This window comes from Takifugu flavidus, chromosome 17, assembly GCF_003711565.1.
Source record: "Takifugu flavidus isolate HTHZ2018 chromosome 17, ASM371156v2, whole genome shotgun sequence".
Lineage (NCBI taxonomy): Eukaryota > Metazoa > Chordata > Actinopteri > Tetraodontiformes > Tetraodontidae > Takifugu > Takifugu flavidus.
In genome coordinates, this window is record NC_079536.1 from 9,707,299 (window position 1) to 9,726,119 (window position 18,821).

The 18,821-nt window shown below is 45.6% G+C and overlaps 1 protein-coding gene across 19 annotated transcripts in view; it reads left to right on the forward strand.

Moving 5' to 3' along the window:
* mpp7a (MAGUK p55 scaffold protein 7a) overlaps nt 1-18,821 on the forward strand; it is a 62,918-nt gene that overhangs the window by 13,122 nt on the left and 30,975 nt on the right. For 16 of the 19 annotated variants that reach the window (XM_057012941.1, XM_057012943.1, XM_057012958.1 and 13 more), the window contains exons 2-3: nt 5,079-5,149; nt 9,330-9,448. In XM_057012941.1, the coding sequence (XP_056868921.1) occupies nt 5,079-5,149; nt 9,330-9,448 (190 nt within the window). Of the gene's footprint in view, nt 1-3,503; nt 3,621-4,998; nt 5,150-9,329; nt 9,449-18,821 lie in introns of those variants that run through there. The other 3 variants (XM_057012957.1, XM_057012956.1, XM_057012961.1) reach the window with 3 other exon arrangements.

Consider the following 18,821-nt stretch of genomic DNA (forward strand, 5'->3'; position numbering starts at 1 on the left):
ATGGGTGACTTGACAGTTTGTGGGAAATATACTGTTTTTTTGGGGTTTTTTTCAAAATCCTGAGGAAAGTTTTTCCCCAAGCACAGAGCAGCCCCAATTTCTTTTAATGTGTGAACAATCCCTGGGATGACATTGGAATTCAATAGAACTCTGGCTGTTACTGCTTTAAGATGTTTCTTTTAAAGCAGCCTCATTTTCTTAGGGACTCTGAAGGCCTTGGGTGTCTTTGGGGGTTTGTGTTGTTCAGTATGATTGAGGACATCACAGTATTTCTTTGCCAGTCTCTTGACTGAGAAACTTGGAAAAGATTCTCCCCTTGGTGATTTACACCTGTTTGTGTTCCTCAACGGTGGAAAGAGGCAGATGGCAGGAATGTGCCCTTTGTGGGTGTGCTTTTTGTGTCATATGGCCTCCATTACTGACAACAGTGGACTGCGTACACAGGATGAGGGATGCAATATAAAAATACATTTTTTCCATGTGTTTAAGGAATTTAACATGGTTTGCCGAACAGCTACTTTCCATCGTAAAACCACATGTATCCGCTGCACAATTATGTCCTTTTCCCTTCTGTCATATGGTTCACATATAAGTGGAGCAAATTTTGCAGGACAGAGATTATTATTATGTAGGTCCCCAGCATGTAATCTGTGGGGAGTCCATTTAGACAACTGAAGTCCTGGTACGAATGGTGCCAACTGACCAGCTGGTGGGGGTCATGTACTATAGTAATTGTTTGTTTCCTGTAATAAGAAGCTTAGTATGATGAACTATCTGGCTATGAATTGTGTTTGTGTCAGTGCAGGAAGGACATGACTTGTTTTATTTTCCAAGCGGAAGAACATGAAGATTTGGTCATTATTTTCCAGTCCTGTTTTTTGCTTTTCTTTCTGTAGCCTGCATGAGTAGGGTGTGGCAGCTGTGGATTGTTTGTTGAGGTTAAACTCCAAAGGAAAATATCATGCTTCCCACTGTCCCAGGACCTGTGATGCAGATGAGCATGGAGATTTGGATTGCATTATCCCCTCCAGGATTTAAGTGACTTTTTGAATTCTTCTCCAACTGGCTTTGTCAGTTCTGTATCAAGCTTAGGTCTCCCTTCCACTTCAGTTGTTACCTCATTCTTTCCTCAGATGTGTTTGTTGCACACTGCAATCATCCTTATTTCTTGTCAGCTGTATTCAGTGTTTACATCCGGCTATCTCGTTGTCCCTTTCTAAGTGCTTTAGGTAAAGTCATTCACCCCAGTAATAACTGGTCAGGATGTAGGTTACTAAGCAACACAGACGTTTCGAAGGGCTTCCAGATTAGAGAGGCTTACAGCTACCTGCTGTTTCCCTCTCTCACTCTCTGTATCTTTATCTCTCTCTCCTCTTTGTGCCTCACATTGGAGGCGCTTTTGCTATTCACTGCCCTTTCATCTGAAAATCCGTTGTTTAATTAATCTTTGTCCATGTACCCTTGCGTGGCGCAATTGCGTAAAATATTACAGGTGCAGCCTCTCCTCGTAAATAAAATATAAACGAACATCCAAACAAGCCCTTGAAGGGGTCAAGTGAAGTAAGTAAAGCACTCAGACAAATTACATATTCGATTAAGGTAAGTATTTTGCACCAATATATTGCTGATTCCAATCGATCCACCCATTTCTTCATGTATCATCCCTTCTGTTATTTTTGTTAACAGTTCATATCCAGGATTAGCTGGTGACCCTGCCTGCATACAAAGTGTGTGTGCGTGTGTGTGTGTGTATGTTTGTGTTTGTGTGTGTGTGTGTGAGAGAGAGAGAGATAGACTGGAATATCTGAATGGTGAATGATAGTGACTGTGGCCTCACTAGTCAGAAAGAAACAAAAAGAGCTGTTGTTTCTTTGTGGGAAATAGAGAGCAAAAATGGGATGAGAACAAAGAGGTGTGAGTACAAGGATGTTGTTGAGAGTGCAGTAGCGGTGCACATCTCACGTGTATTCATTGTCCTTATGCATTTGTCACTTATGCAGGCCCAAGCTAACAGGCTAAAACATCTACCCTGCCTCAGAAATTCATCAAAGTGAGGTAGAATGAATAATTTCTGATTTAAAGGGGGGGAAAAAGATTTAGGCCAGTATTTTTCCAATTTATTTAATTGTTTTTCTCCCCCTTCTGTTTTAAATCTGATTTAATCTCAAGATTTTATTAAAGTCCAATGAAAACATTTTTGCATTGTAATTCTTTTTGGGGGAATATTGCATTTTTCAATTAACTGCATGTGATCTTATAAGGTAATTAGATATTACATACATGAATAATTTTATTGTTGAAATTTGTATTTAAAACGGAACTGTGATTTTCTTTTTTCCCCCTTATGTAATATTATACCATTGAGGGCACAATGAGGTCCTGGATTGGAACACAGGAGTGCATGTTTACAGGCACTGCAAGTTATATAGCGCACAAAGATGCACAAATCAGTATGCAAACAAAACAAAGATGGAGACAATGGCTGTTTCCGAAACCACCCCCATACCCTACATAGTACACTCAATAGTGTGGATGCTATTTTGAAATAGTGTCCGAATTGTTAGTGAGCATCGCTGTACCCTATCGAGTGCACTCAATGTATCCCACAATGAACTGCGAAAAGTAGTGTACAAGCGAGCAGCGGGCTGTTTCCGAAACCACACACTCGTTTAGAGTGTCAAGGGACAAGGGACACTAATTATTTTAGGTAATAAGTAATTATAATATAATAATAAATAATAATAATAATAAGTAATTATTAATGTATTGACATTAATATTTTATTTTATTATATAAAGTTAATTATAGGGTAAAATATTGCATTTTCATAAAATGTCTGCTGAATGTATTTTTGATGGGTTAAAATAATTAAATGGACCTGGCCAGTTTTCCCGGCGACCGGTTCGTAATTATTATGTGACACCATGTCGTCACTTTACGTGCGCCGTAAATGACACTGTTGTCCAAATACTCATTTGAATTTGAGTGCACTACGTAGTTCACTTAATCCATGTCGCCCTTGTAGTGAGTAGTGAATAGGGAACGAGTGTGTGGTTTCGGAAACAGCCAATGTCTGGTCCTCTGAACTTGCCTGTCTTCCTCTGCTGCGCCTGAGGACATTAAAAAAGAGATGAGTTCTCTATCTAGTGGCCATGTGCTGTCACTACATTTCAAAAGGCATCCACAACATTTACACACCAAGGGATCTGTTTTCAAGGGCAAGAAAAAATAAAATAATTAAATAAGAATACTTCTCATACCTTTGTATATTGGCTTTAAATTCAATTCTGCATATATAAGTATTCTTGGAAGCAATGGGGGAAAAGCAGAACAACAAGCTTAAAACGGTTCACTTTCACAATAAAAAACAGACTAAGAAGAACTGCAAAGTCTCTTTGATGTTCATACATTTTAAAGAAGTTTGTTTACATATGAGTTGTAGCGTGACATTAGAAGCAGGCGGGGCTTTGTGACATTTTAAGCAGGAAATGAAACTGGAGTTTCTAGTCTGGTCAGGTGAGGCGAGGCGATACACCTAGAAGGCAAGTGTCATTCGGTCACAATGCTGTAGAACTGTCGCAATTGCATTGCATGTTGATCTGTTTGAGTGGTGTGTCGTGGTAAGTGTAGATGTAACTTTTGTCCTACCTGGCTGTTTTTTGTCTCTTTTTCATTCACGCGTTCATTATGTTTTGAACCAGCCCTCATTGTTCTTTCCACAATGAATACTTTTATTGAACTGGATTTTACAAAAAAGTATCTTTGACTTTGACATTTGTACCCTAAACAGACATAGAAAAGTAGAATTGTGTGTATCTGTAATTTACTATACTGTTGTAAAAGCACATCTCAACAGACCAGACCACACTTTCATTGTAGTCTTCTGCAAAACATAATAGACTATACAAAACACAGACTATAGTGTGCCAACGTTTTTACCAGTAAATTTCCATATGCATTGTGTTTGTTGGTTCATCTCTTTGTGCTGCTTTGTGATGAGTCCTGACTTAAAATGATTCTGTTGTTTTAATGATCAATTTACCATCTCTGAAAATTTGTACAGCACACACCTGAAAACAGTCACAACCCAGCCCTGCCAACATCATGCTCTTTGTGTTTAGTAGTAATCAGTGTAGTGAAATTTTGCTAGAGGAGTGTTGAAGCACAGGAGGAACAAAAAGGGTAAATACTATACTTGCATTGGAAGGATTTTCTTTTTTAACATTTCATAATGTAATTAATATAGATAAATAATTTTTTCCTTGGATACACTTGGATATGCTGCAATTGTATTAATGACTGTCATGTAACTAACATGGGACAGCTGAGGAGTTTGACTGGTGCTTCCAAAAAGCATAACTATTAAATCAAGTTTATTTTACTCCATTCTTTATATACCTCCTTCTGCACCTTCCCTTCCTCTGTCTTCAGCCTCTTCCATCAATCAATCAATCAATCAATCAATCAATCAATCAATCAATCTTTATTTATATAGCGTCTGTTACAATCAAAATTGTTTCTAGGCGCTTTACAGAATCCCAGGGCCTGACCCCCAACAAGCAACAGTGGCAAGGAAAAACTCCCCTTTAACAGGAAGAAACCTTGAGTGTTATGTTTTATCCGCATCGGGTCTTGAACCAAGAACCCTCCGATTCTCAGCCCAGTCCTTAACAGACTAAGCCAGGTCTTAAAAACAAGACATTTCATCTAGTCTTAAAAACATTGCATTTATGGTGGTTTCAGGGACATGGTGGTCTTGGAGATTTGTTCCCACGAAGAGTATTTGTATCATTTCGGTATTCCCATTACACACTTGTGTCGCTTATTTCATGCTGCTCTGCCCACTGAAGGTAGATTCACTGCAGAAGAAAATGTCAAAGAGCTGTGTTTTTTCCTCGTGAGCAGCGTTATTAGGTGGACAACGATCCCATGGCTCAAACCAATATAGATAGTATGAAACCTAGTGTTGATAAGTGCTAAAACCTGGTTTTCTTGCAGGGTTCAATGACATAAAGCCTGTCCGTAGATTGAGCTGGTTCTTCAGTAGAGCTCTGACTCCCTCTTACCATTTTCCCCAGCCTGAGGGACACCAGGGAACAGCTGACAGGAGTCATGCCTGCTTTGGCCACAGGAACCGGCTATGAGCCAGGTAAAAAAGTACAATTTAATTCAAAAGTACAATGTAGCAAAATAGTTTCATTTCTTTTAAGGACATTTATACATCACCCACAAATGCACACTCAGAGAGAAAGTAATTTGTTGTTTTAAAACTAATACACTGTATTTTCCTTAATTTAAGCCATTTATACATTGCTAATCATTTGTGTAAGTTGCAGTGGTCTCTCCGACTGTCCCATGGGCCAAATACATTTGGTATAACCTGGTTGTCTACTGTTGATATGTACTGGAGAGCTTTAAATCTCCTATATGTTAATCTGGCAAAGTCATACAACTGCACAACATTTTGCCAAATAGCTCATGTGTAGTCACTTCTGACTGCATCATTATGGTTGGTCTCAGTTTTGGATGGAAACATTGATGCTTTCACTCACTTTCGCTTAGCTGTTCAGTTTGTTTCAGCTCTCAGGGATCTGCAGACAATTCTTTTCAGTCCACTTCTCTTTTTTTGGCTGGTACTCCACAATTTATTAAATGATCCAAAGATGTGCGTTCTCAGTCTGTGACTAGCCAGACAACCACAATTTCCTACTTTTGAGTTAATCTGAGGTATACTAGATATGGGTTGGCTGCTGCAGAATATGTCCTTAGTTTATCATAAATATTATGTAACATCAAACAGCAAAAATGCCCTGATGGAGTCTAGTACACTGAACAAGAAAGTAAAAATGTCAGTGTGAGAGGTTGTTTAGTTTTCATCCTTGCACTTCTGTACATTACTTAGTGCTGTAATAGTATTTCATGTTTTAGTTTTTATATAGGATATATTTCTTATTTTCATTAATCACTCTGTAGGCCTATGCATACAAAGAGGTCACAGTGGTCAGTTTCTCTGTACAAGGAGAAGGCCCCTGTCCTCCCCTCCTTTCCTGAGGCCTATTTTGGTCTCTTGCCCAACATCATGCTGGTCTTGTCTCTGGGCTCGTCCAGTTCTTACCACAACAAAACCCAGTGGTCTATTACAACACATTGCCAAGTCTTCTACACACAGCCACCACATATGAAAATCCAGACAAGTCAGGCCAAAACAAACCTCTTGTGCAGAGGCAGCCTGTTATCACCCGCACAGTGAATAAATGGTCCGAAGAAGCCGAGGAGGCCCTGAAAGACTGTTTCAACACAACCCTGTGGGATGTATTCAGCGACGCCCATGGGGAGGACCTTGACAACCTCACCAACTGCATCACGGACTATATTAACTTTAGTGTGGACAACACCGTACCCACCAGGACTGTACGGCGTTTCTCCAACAGCAAGCCCTGGATCACCCCAGACATAAAGGCCCTCCTGAAGGAGAAGAAGAGGACTTTTGTGTCTGGAGACAAGGAGGAGCTGAAGACTGTGTAGAGGGAACTGAGGAGGAAGATCAGACAGGAGAAGGACAACTACAGGAGGAAGATGGAAAACCAGCTGCAACAGAACAACATCTGTGGCGTATGGAAGGGACTGAAGACCATCTCGGGCTTCAAGGAGCAGAAGTCCCAAACTGTGGGTGACCGGGGGTGGACTAACGACCTGAACTTGTTTTTCAATAGATTAGGTACCCACCCCTCCCCCAGCCCAGTCTCCTCTGCTGCTACCCCCACCACTGTCTGTGCCCCCAATAGACTGTTCCTCCTGTCCCCCCTCCCCCTCTCTCATGACCTTCAGCTCACACATTCCCGACCCTTCACACTCTGGCCCATGCCCATCCCCCCCGCCAACACCTCCCTGCTCCAGCCTGTCCCTCACACCACACCAGGTGAGGAAGGCCCTGAAGAAGAACAGGGCCAGGAAAGCGACGGGTCCGGATGGCATCAGCTCCAGGCTCCTGAAGTCCTGCGCAGACCAGCTGTGTGGGATCTTCAGTTACACGTTCAACCTGAGCCTGAAGCTGGGGAGAGTGCCACAGCTGTGGAAGACATCCTGCATCGTCCCAGTGCCGAAGACACCGCACCCCAAGGAGCTCAACAGCTACAGGCCGGTGGCTCTGACGTCTCATCTAATGAAGACGCTGGAGAGACTCATCCTCGCCCACCTACACCCACTGGTAAGCTCCTTCATGGACCCGTTGCAGTTCGCCTACCAGCCGAGCATCGGGGTGGACGATGCTGTCATCTACCTCCTTCACACCTCCCTCACTCGCCTGGAGAAGGCTGGAAGCACTGTGAGGATCATGTTTTTTGATTTCTCCAGTGCATTCAACACCATCCAGCCCAGGCTGCTGGGGGACAAGCTGCAGGTAGCTGGGGTGGATCACCACCTCACAACATGGATTCTGGACTACCTCACACAAAGACCACAGTTTGTGAGGGTGAAGGGCTCCGAGTCAGATTGGCTTTTCTGCAGCGCTGGTGTCCCGCAGGGAACAGTTCTGGCTCCTTTCCTGTTCACCCTCTACATCGCGGACTTTTCACACAGTACATCTTCATGTCACCTCCAGAAGTTCTCTGACGACTCTGCTGCTGTCGGCCTCATCACTGATGGGAACGATACGGAGTACAGAGAACTTATTCAGGACTTTGTGGACTGGAGCCTGCGGAACAACCTCCAGATCAACGCTGGCAAAACCAAGGAGCTGGTGGTGGATTTCCGCAGGCGTAACAACCCCCCGCCTGCACCAGTGAACATCCTGGGAACGGATGTTGACGTGGTGGAGTCATATAAGTACCTGGGTGTTCACTTAAACAATAACCTGGACTGGACACACAACACAGACGCCCTTGTCAAGGAGGGCAACAGCAGACTGTTCCTGCTCAGGAGGCTGAGGTCTTTTGGTGTGCAGGGACCACTCCTGAGGATATTCTATGACTCTGTGGTGGGATCAGCCATCTTCTATGGGATTGTCTGCTGGTCCAGTAGCATCACAGCTGTCCGTGACAGGAAGAGGATAGGACAGGACAGGAAGAGGATGGACAGACTGGTAAGGAGGGCCGGTGCCAAAGCACAGAGGGCCTCTGTGCTTTGGCACCGGCTCAGTTGCATGGAGCCACCCTCAGGGTTGCTAGCACAACTTCAGACAAGAGTTCTGGCTTTCTTCTGGGATGGCATGCATTGGGTCCAGCAGGGGGTGTTGTACTTGCCTAGAGAGGAGGGAGGACAGGGCCTGTACAGAGGTTTTTAACAGGGCCGGCAAACCTAATGTGGAGAGATGTGGCCAGATGTGTCTTCAGACGGGTGAGTAACTTGGATGATGCTCTGGATGATGAACACTGATAAATATGAACACTGGATGATGCTCGGTTTTTGACTAACTTTAAATTTGCAAAATTAAATGGGCTACCTCCATTTTATCAAAGTGTTGTTAAGGCATGGGCCCTTTTTAAAGTTGAAAAAAGAACGAGCTCTGACTCTGTATTGGCTGCTAAGGGAACCCACGGTGCACGGAGCCAGGCTGGACGTCTCAGCCGAAGCCACGCCAAGACTGACGGCTGCACTGTGGCGGACCCGGACCTTACTCTTCCAGCACGTAGTGGCCGTGGCAGGGCCAGACCTAACGGGCGTGGAGGCAGTGGGTTCCCTGTTGGGCATCCGCTCTACCCAGGCAGCTGAGGGGGTGCATTGGCTATGGAGGAACAGACTCAGCATGAGAGAGAGGCTCTAGGAACAACAAAATTTCAAAAACTGGAGATAGTGAGGCCGCCTCTGTGTGGTGCTGCAATGTCCGGTGTAGGCTGAGGTTGGAGTTTGGTTTTCATTAAATGATAAACAACCTCAGCCAATTCCGCGATATATGGTGTCACAGAAATGTACTATGCACTGTTACGGAGGATCATTTGCACTTTACACACCCCCTTGTGGGATAAATTGTATTGTTGTTTTCTTAATATGTATTATTATTATTATTATTATTATTATATTATTATTATTATTATTAGTATTATTATTATTAATATTGTTGTTGTTCTTTGGTTTTTCTAAACAGGGCATTTTGTGGCCCTGTGTAAATTTGTGATTAAAGTATTTTTGCAAAAATCAAAAATCTCTTCTATTCCCCTTTTCTTTCCTCTGTCACTCATTTTTTCCCCTTCTGTTGTAAAGGGGAACCACTATTCTGTGTTTTCTAGTGAGGGTGTGTGTGCATGTGTGTCTTTATGTTTCTGTTCTGTACTGCCAGCATTTATTAAAGGTCACCCTGCTGATATCCTCATGTTTTGTTTGCCCATCTCCAGGGTTTTATGACTTGCTGGTGTCTCTGCCCTCGCAGTTGCAGCCACATGTCATTCATCCAGAGGACAGTACCTTTCTTAAGGATATGTTTGGAGAAAAAAGCCTCCACTCTTTAATCAAGGTAAAGGAAATTCATATTCATTAAAATTTTAATTAATAGTATTTTTTTTATTTTAGTTAAATGTTGCAAATTGGTGAAAAGCATGGTCAAAAGATTGGTGTTAACTTTGTTTCACTGTCAACAAGTCGATATGGTATTTTAAGGTAAAAAGTACATTCTGACTCAATAAATATTAGTGGGAATGAACTACCGTATTTTCTGGACTATATGTCGCTCTGGAGTTTAAGTCGCAGCAGCCAAAAAATGCATAATAAAGAAGAAAAATAGATATATAAGTCGCATTTTGGGGGAAAATTTATTTGATAAAATCTGAGACCAAGAACATACATTTCATCTTGAAAGGCAATTTAAAATAATAATGGATTCGCAATAGTGTTACTGTATGCTAACGTTACACATTCAGCTACATGACCCACAAAGAACTGAGTACGTGTCTGCTTTGTTAACATAAAATATTAACAGTTATTCAGATCACTATAGCATATAGAACATCCAAGCAAGTTTACCAAACAATCAAGTCTCACTCCATCGACGCGTCGCTTCTTCTTCTGCGTCGCTAGAGGAACTCGTTCCTCAGGTACAGGTACACAAGCCTGGAACACCCTCTTGTGGTTGTCAGTGTGAAAATAACGAACATGTGAAATTATGTGATAATGTATTTATTTCACATATAAATCGTTCTGGAGTATAAGTCGCACCCCCTGACAAACTATGAAAAGAAGTGCGACTTATTGTCCGGAAAATACGGTAAATATAATTACAGTGATCCCTCGTTTATCGCGGGAGTTGCGTTCCAAAAATAACACGCGAAAAGTGAAATCCGTGAAGTAGTCAGCTTTTTTTTTTTTATTATTTTACAATGCAATATTGAACTATAGAATGAAACCAAAAATCAAAATCTGTTTTAAAGCCCAAAATTTGTTTAAAACAATAATTTTAATATAGTAATACAAGGTTGGAAACATTGTCACTCGCGTATTTCACAGTCCCAGCTGTGCCTCTTCGTCCTGACTCCGCTCCGCTGTAGCGTCTGTTTCTACTGAAGGCGCAGGAGTCTTTCCGAGAGAAGAACATTGTTATGGGTAGTTGTTGGTGCTCTTTCTTTTTCTGAGCAAGAAGATTTTTATAAACGGATATGCCACCTTCGATTATATTTGAGAACTGCAATGAACGACTCGCAAAAAAAATCCGTGAAGCAGCGAAGCCGTGAAAGATGAAACGCGAAATAGCGAGGGATCACTGTACAGTGAACAAGGCAGAGCTGTGGGGTATCACCAAAAAGTTCTCAAACCAATAGAACCCATGTTTCACTGTTTATCAGACTTTTCAAGTGCATTTTTGTTCAAAAGTAACAGCTTTTGCATACATACATTCACATATGCAGTGTAAACCAAAATGATTATATCCCATAATATGGGCCTCTTTTAGCTCTGAAACCTGATTTAATTTCATAGTGTTCAGGAAATATGCAGATTGCATATTGGGCTTTTGTTTTTTACAGATTTAATTAAAATCAATAAAGTATATGTACCATAAATTCCGGACTATAAGCCGCTACTTTTTTCTACACTTTAAACACTGCGGCTTATTCTACAGTCCGGCTTATTCGTGTTTTTTTGTGGCGCCAAAAACATTTTGCCTGGCAACAGTAGATCAATAAAATTGATGAGAGGTCCAGACAGAGGTCCAATAAAATTGTGTGATCAGTCAAGTGCACTACCACAACTATTGTGAATCAGTCATTTTTACTAACCCTCATCAACTTGGAAAATACCGGTACTAGAAGAAAAGCATATGATGCGGCTCTTAAGTTAAAAATGATCACTTTGGCGGTTGAAGAAGGAAATCGAGCTGCCGCACGTAATCTTGGCATAAATGAATCAATGGTGAGAAGGTGGAGACGCCAGCATGAAGAACTGATCCAAATAAAAAGACGACAAATGCTGTTAGAGGTAATTATAGCAGGTGGTCCGAGCTTGAAAACTTTCTGGAAGACTGGGTCAGCACACAGAGAGCGGTGTTTCCACTGTACAAATCAGACTGAAGGCAAAAGCAATCGCCACCGAGATGAAAACAGAAGATTTTAGAGGTGGGCCATCATGGTGTTTTAGATTCATGAAATGAAAAGGCCTGTCCATTAGGGCACGCACGACTTTGTGTCAGCAGCTCCCTCCCGACTACGAGGATAAACTTGCTTCATTCCACACATTCACTCAAACAAAGATAACGGATAATTCCATTGGGCCAGATGATATCGTAAATATGGATGAAGTACCTCTGACGTTTGACCTGCCTCTTACTCAGATTGTAAATAAAAAAGGGGACTCATCCATCACACTGAAAACAGGCCATGAGAGAATGCATTTTACCTGTGTTCTGAGTTGCACAGCATCCGGATTGAAGCTTCCTCCTATGGTTAGTTTTAAGCGGCTGACAATGCCAAAAGAAAAATTCCCAAAAGACGTCGTAGTGAAAGTAAATATGAAAGGTTGGATGATGGAGAGCCTGATGAAGGATTGGCTCAGAGAGTGTTACTCAAAGCGACTGGGGGGCTTTTTTCGCAAAAAAAAGTATTGCTCGTTATGGACAGCATGAGAGCCCATGTAACAGTTGGTGAAAGCTGTCATCAAAAGCACAAACTCAATTCCAGCTGTGATTCCTGGAGGTACCGCTAAGTATCTTCAGCCACTGGACATCAGCGTGAACCGGGCATCTAAAGCGGCACTGCGCGAAGAGTGGGAGACTTGGATGACAAGCGGTGGAAAATCTTTTACCAAAACAGGCCGCAGGCGAAGAGCATCTTTAAATCAAGTCTGTCAGTGGATCCTAAATGCCTGGAGCCGAGTCAAAACATCAACCATCACCAACGGATTCCGAAAGGCCGGACTGACACGTTATGAAGAGGAAGGTGTGCACTCAAGTGACATCGAAAATGAGGAGAATGATGTACTAAGTGATAAGATCCTGAGGCTTTGTGGTGAATTTCTTCTGATGGTAACCGAGATGTGTTGATGAGGAAGGAATCTTCACAGACACCGTCTTTGTTTAAAGAGATGTTTATTGGAAAGAAAAGTCAGGCATCAATCGGACGCTGCAGCTTGTCCGCGGGAGGTCTCGTGGTCCTGATGGTGAAGATCCAGACTTATTCCAGTAGCGCTCTTTTATACCACCGATTAAACACATTCTTCTCTGATGGCTTCATAACACAGTCTAACTGACCAAATGATATAGAGTCCAATTATTACTAAAAAGGAGGAAGGAGAAGGAAGGAGAAAGGCATCCATCATAAGCCTATGAGACGTAAAAGTCTCAGGAGACATGAAACACCTGTGAGATAGCGCCAGATTGTCTGGAAAACAAGTCGAGGCCTTACAGATTTCTACCTCCTGCACAGAATGGATACATAGCTGAAAAGTTGAGTTGCAGAGAATAGATACATAGCTTCAGATACTACGGACACTGAAGCAGAGGACTTTGTTGGTTGGTTTTAGTGCACAGGAGGAAGATGAAGAAGGCGAGCAGTGACTTTTCTGGTAGGATTCAGTATATGGTAAATGCTTTTACCAGTTATTAGGAGATACTGGAATGCTATTCATGCACTTTCATATTCATTGTTTGAGTAAAAAAGCATAAGCAACATAATTTGTGTGTAGCTGATACAAACATATATTTCAAGGTAGCTGCATTACAGACACCGTTAGGAACAAAAGCATTTACCGGTACAATATGTTTTTTCTATGTTGCTAAGGGGATTAAATTAAAAGAAAGGTTAACGATGACCTGGATGATTGAGAATCTACACAGACAACTTGCATCACAATTTGGTACCCTTTGCTTGGTGGGACAGCTTGAGAAAACAGCCAAGAAGTCAGCAGATTTTAAGAACCACCTCCTCTTCAACCTCAGATGTCGACAGTAGAAGATTACCCCCACCTGTCTACGCATCAGATCAACAGTAAAAGGGCACAGAGCCCAGGTAATTCTTCACACGACGGAAAAACGGTTACTAAATGAGAGGAGCAGACAAATCCATTTTACCATAAACGCTCTGGAAGCTAAGTTAGACGAAAGTAGGGAGGAACACCACCCAACACACCTGACCAAGGAATGTCAGACCTGAAAATTCACCACCCTACTGGCAAAGCACAACCCCAACGGAGCCAACCCCTTCTCCATGACAGAAAAACAGGACACATCCTTGTCTGACGCACAATGGGAGAAATGGGGAAAAAACTTATCAGACAGGGAGCTTACACAAACCGAAGAGGAAGTGCTTGCCAAAGGTCTGAATTTTTCAGTCACCCTTGAAGAGTTACCGACTGTCGAGCTCATCACAGCCACTGAGACAGCCATCAGAAACAATAAACTCCCGGAAGCAGAAGCAGAACAGATTAGACTCAAGGTAACGGCTGCATTAGCTAGTGCTAAACCTCCAACCTCCAATATCACTAACGAGGAAAAAAGAGACATTGCATCCTTAGCCAAGGACAAGGACATCACCATCTTACCAGCTGACAAAGGTAGGTGCACGGTCTTACTCAATACCACTGACTACGACACCAAAATAATCAATCTTCTGACAGACACCAATACATATGAGAAACTCAAGCGACACCCGACCAGCTCATACAAGAAGAAGGTGGACTTACTACAGAAACTTGAAAAGGATCAAGCCATTGACAGACCACAATACTACCGTCTATATCCAGGAGAAGCAATCCCTTGCATTTATGGATTGCCAAAGATCCACAAACCAGGGACCCCTTTCAGACCAATAGTGAGTAGCATCAATTCTGTAACATATAACATTTCCAAATACTTGGCCTCCATTTTGTCTCCCATGGTTGGTAACACCCTACACCACATCAAAAACTCCCAAGACATTGCTCAAAAGGTCAGTGTACTCAAACTACATCCAGAAGAGACTATGGTATCCTATGATGTCACATCACTCTTCGCATGCATCCCTACCACCAGTGCAATAGACATCATCCACAAGCACCTTCTATTGGACAGAATCTTCCTGAAAGAATAGCCTTAACACCAGCCCAAATCTGCACCATGCTGGACCTGTGTTTGAACACCACCTATTTCCATTACAGAGAAGGCTTCTACAGGCAGAAACATGGCTGTGCCATGGGTTCACAAGTATCCCCCATAGTTGCCAATCTATACATGGAGAAGGTGGAATCCCAGGCCCTGACATCCTTCACAGGAACTTCACCACACCACTGGTTCAGATATGTGGATGACTCCAGGGTCAAAATTTGAACATAAGAATTGGAAGCGTTCGTGAATCACGTCAACAAAACAGACCAGCATATAAAATTCACCCAGGAAGATGTAAAAGGAAACAGTCTGGCCTTTCTGGACTGTGCAGTCGAGATCACCGAGGACAGAAAACTCACCATCGAAGTCTATAGAAAACCTACACATACCGACCAGTACCTCCAGTTTGACTCTCACCACTCACTGGAACACAAGTTGGGAGTGATCAAAACCCTCCAACACCTGGCCAAAGAAATACCCACCAAATGTCAAGGCAGGAAGAAGGAACAGGACCACATTAAGACAGCTTTCAAAACATATGGCTACCCAGACTGGGCCTTAACCAAAACCTCAAGAAAACGAGACCCCAGCAAAGAAGAGAAGAGAAACAAACGCCACAGCGTTCGATCCCCCATCTGTTCAGGGTCTCTGAGAAGTTTAGGAGGATGCTCCATTGTTTGTGTCTTGGTGTCTTGTCCTTCGGGTGTAGAGGCTGGTACACCCGAAGGACAAGACACCAAGACACAAACAATGTAATGTTGTTTATGCTGTACAGTGCCAGGAGGAATGCAAGGAACTGTACATTGGTGAAACCAAACAGCCTCTATACAGAAGAATGGCACAACACAGACGTGCCACCTCTTCAGGTCAGGAATCAGCAGTCCACTTACACTTAAAGGAGAGCGGGCACTCCTTCGAGGACAGCCAAGTACGGATACTGGCCAGACAAGACCGCTGGTTTGAGAGGGGTGTCAAGGAAACTTGTTGTGACTCCTACTCTGGCCCCACCTCCTCCTGGGCAATCAGCTCAACCACCACCACCTGGGCCCTCTCCTGCAGCTGCACCCAATCCGCCCAAACGACTCTGCACCCATAAAAGGCCCCTATGCACTCAGGCCAGTGCTTGATCTTACTGATGTTTTTGGCAACACGTCCCGTGGACCCAGCATCTCTCCAGGCTCCCCAGCGACTCCCTGCGTCTCCCTGCGTCTTCCAGAGACTCCTCTGCAACCTTCCTAGCCCCTCTTCCTCTGACCTCTTCCTCTTCCCCTTCCTCGGACGGATTTCTCCTATCCTCTGGACACTTGGACTCCCCCACAGACTCTCGCCCCTGGATCTCGAACTTGGTTCGTCTGCCGCATCACGCACCTATAGTTTGTCTCGGCCTCTCTCATTTTGTTTCTTCCCTCCTGGTTTTTTTGCTTCATTAAACCTTCAGAGTTTACTTTTTTAATTCCCGTGTCTGTCTGCCTTCTTTGGGGTTCCGCCACACTTGACCGCCAGTCCTCTCGAGCGTAACAGAAGATCAAGCCAAGATGAGTCAAGGTGGAACCCCGGGGCAGCCGGGCGACCCTAGGACCCCCACGTTACCCTCCCCCCTCGAAAGAAGAGTGGAGGCCCACTCTGCCCAGCTCTCCTCCCTTCAGTCGGAGCTAACCAAGGCCTTCCCCACAATCCAGGGGGAGATTTCCGAGCTCCAGAGCTCCTCCCAGACCACCTCCAGTACCCTGTCCGCCCTCTCCAACCAGATGTCCGCCATGGCAACCGTTTTGGCTTCCATTATTCAGAAGCTAGGCAGCGACCCCGGTGGGGCTGCTCCATCAGAACCATCTCTCCTGCTTTCTCCCCGAGCCGAGCCCAACCTTGCCAGCCCCCGTGTGTTCGGCGGGGATTTCGACCTGGGCAAGGGGTTCCTCCACCAATGTGAGCTGCTCTTCCGCCATCAGCCCTCCAGATTTGTTTCCGACGAGGCCAAGGTTGGATTTATAACCTCCCTCCTGGCCGACAAGGCATTGAGCTGGGCCATAGCTGCCGTCGACCTGGACCCCCGCCTCTCCTCAGACTACAGCGCCTTTCGACGGGAGTTCAAGGCTGTGTTCGAGCACCCCACCTACGGTGAAGACGCCGCGAGTCGTCTGCTCGCTCTCCAGCAGGGGTCACGGTCAGTTGCGGAGTACACCCTTGAGTTCCGCATCCTGGCTGCAGAGAGCCGCTGGGGCGAGACCGCGCTCCGTAGCGTCTATCGACGGGGCCTGAGTGAGGCAATCAAGGACCTGGTTGTGAGAGACCGCCCCTCATCACTCAACGAGCTGATCACCCTCTCGCTCCAGATGGATGAACGACTACGGGAGCGCCGCCAGGAGCGCGCCCAACGTGCGGGCGGTTCTACCCGCCAACTCTCCCACCGCACTTCCTCTGTCCCTGACTTCTCCCTTACCAGCACTGCCGCCCCGCCTCCTCACATCCTCTTGCAATCCCCAGCTCACTCCTCCCCCAGAGTCGGAGAGGAACCCATGCAGATCGGCCGGTCCCGTCTCTCACGGCAGGAGCGGGAGCAAAGACTCCGAGACCAGTTGTGCCTGTACTGCGGAAACAACGGCCACTTCATCCAAGCCTGCCCCGTCCGACCAAAAGGGCCTGCTCACCAGTAGGGGGTACTGGTGAGCCGAGCTGTGATTCCCCAACTCACCGAGCAACACAACCGCCTCTTCCCCGCAACCCTCTCCTGGGATAAGGAGTCTATTCCGGTGAGTGTTCTCATTGACTCTGGGGCTGATGAGTCCCTGATGGACTTTTCTCTCGCGCGTCAAGCTGGCATTCCCCTGGTTCCTCTCGATCGCTCCCTGTCCCCCCAGGCGATCGATGGCCGCTCTCTGGGTAACATCACGCATCGCACCATCCCACTCACCCTAACACTCTCGGGTAATCACATAGAGAGTACACCTTTCCTGGTTTTGCACGCCCCCACCGCTCCACTCGTGTTAGGAAGACCGTGGTTGGAAAGGCACGACCCCCACATCTCATGGACTTCGGGTCGGATCCTGGGGTGGAGCGTGGCCTGTCACGCCAACTGCCTTCGCTCCGCCCCCTCTCCATCCAGTAATCCCAGGCCCGCGCTCACTCCCCCGGATCTCACTGGTGTTCCCCCTATCTACAATGATTTAGCCCCAGTGTTCAGTAAGGACAATGCTCTGTCCCTTCCCCCTCACCGGCCCTATGATTGCCCCATCGACCTCCTCCCCGGGGCTCCCTACCCCACGGGTCGACTTTACAATCTCTCCATCCCAGAGAAGGAGGTGATGCGCAACTACATCACTGAATCCCTTGCCTCTGGGATCATAAGACCATCGTCATCCCCCTTAGCTGCAGGTTTCTTCTTTGTAGCCAAGAAGGATGGCGGCCTGAGGCCCTGCATCGACTTCCGCAAACTTAACAACATCACCGTTAAGAACAAGTACCCTCTTCCCCTTATGAGTTCCACGTTCGAGCCTCTCACTCATGCCCGGGTGTTCACTAAGTTAGACCTCCGCAACGCTTACCACTTGGTGCGGATCAGGAAAGGGGACGAATGGAAGACCGCCTTCAACACACACCTCGGGCACTTCGAATACCTGGTCATGCCCTTCGGCCTCTCCAACGCCCCCGCCGTCTTCCAGGAGTTGGTCAACGATGTGCTCCGGGACATGATCAACGTCTTTGTGGTGGTCTACTTGGACGACATCTTGATCTTCTCCCGCACCATGGAGGAGCACCACCAGCATGTTCGCCTGGTCCTACAACGGCTTTTGGAGAACCGACTATTCATCAAAGCCGAGAAGTGCGTCTTCCACTCTCCGCCTCAGTGGGGTACCTCGGCTACATCGTGGAGGAGGGGCGGGTGCGCGCAGATCCGGCCAAGATCCAGGCTGTGGTGGAGTGGCCACGCCCCACCGACCGCACTCAGCTTCGCCGGTTCCTTGGGTTCGCCGGGTTCATCCGGCGGTTCATCAAAGGGTCATTCAAGTGGCTGCCCCTCTCTCCGCTCTCACCTCCACCTCGCGCCCTTTCGCCTGGACACCGGAGGCTGAGACCGCCTTCTCGGCCCTCAAGGACAGGTTCACGACGGCTCCGGTGCTTGCCCATCCAGACCCCGCTCGGCAGTTCATCGTCGAGGTCGATGCTTCGGACGCGGGCATCGGGGCAGTCCTCTCCCAGCGGTCCGAGGCAGACCAGAAGATTCACCCATGTGCCTACTTTTCCCGCCGTTTGATCCGGCTGAACGAAATTACGATGTGGGCAACAGGGAACTTCTGGCGGTCTATGGAGCCTTGGTGGAGTGGAGACA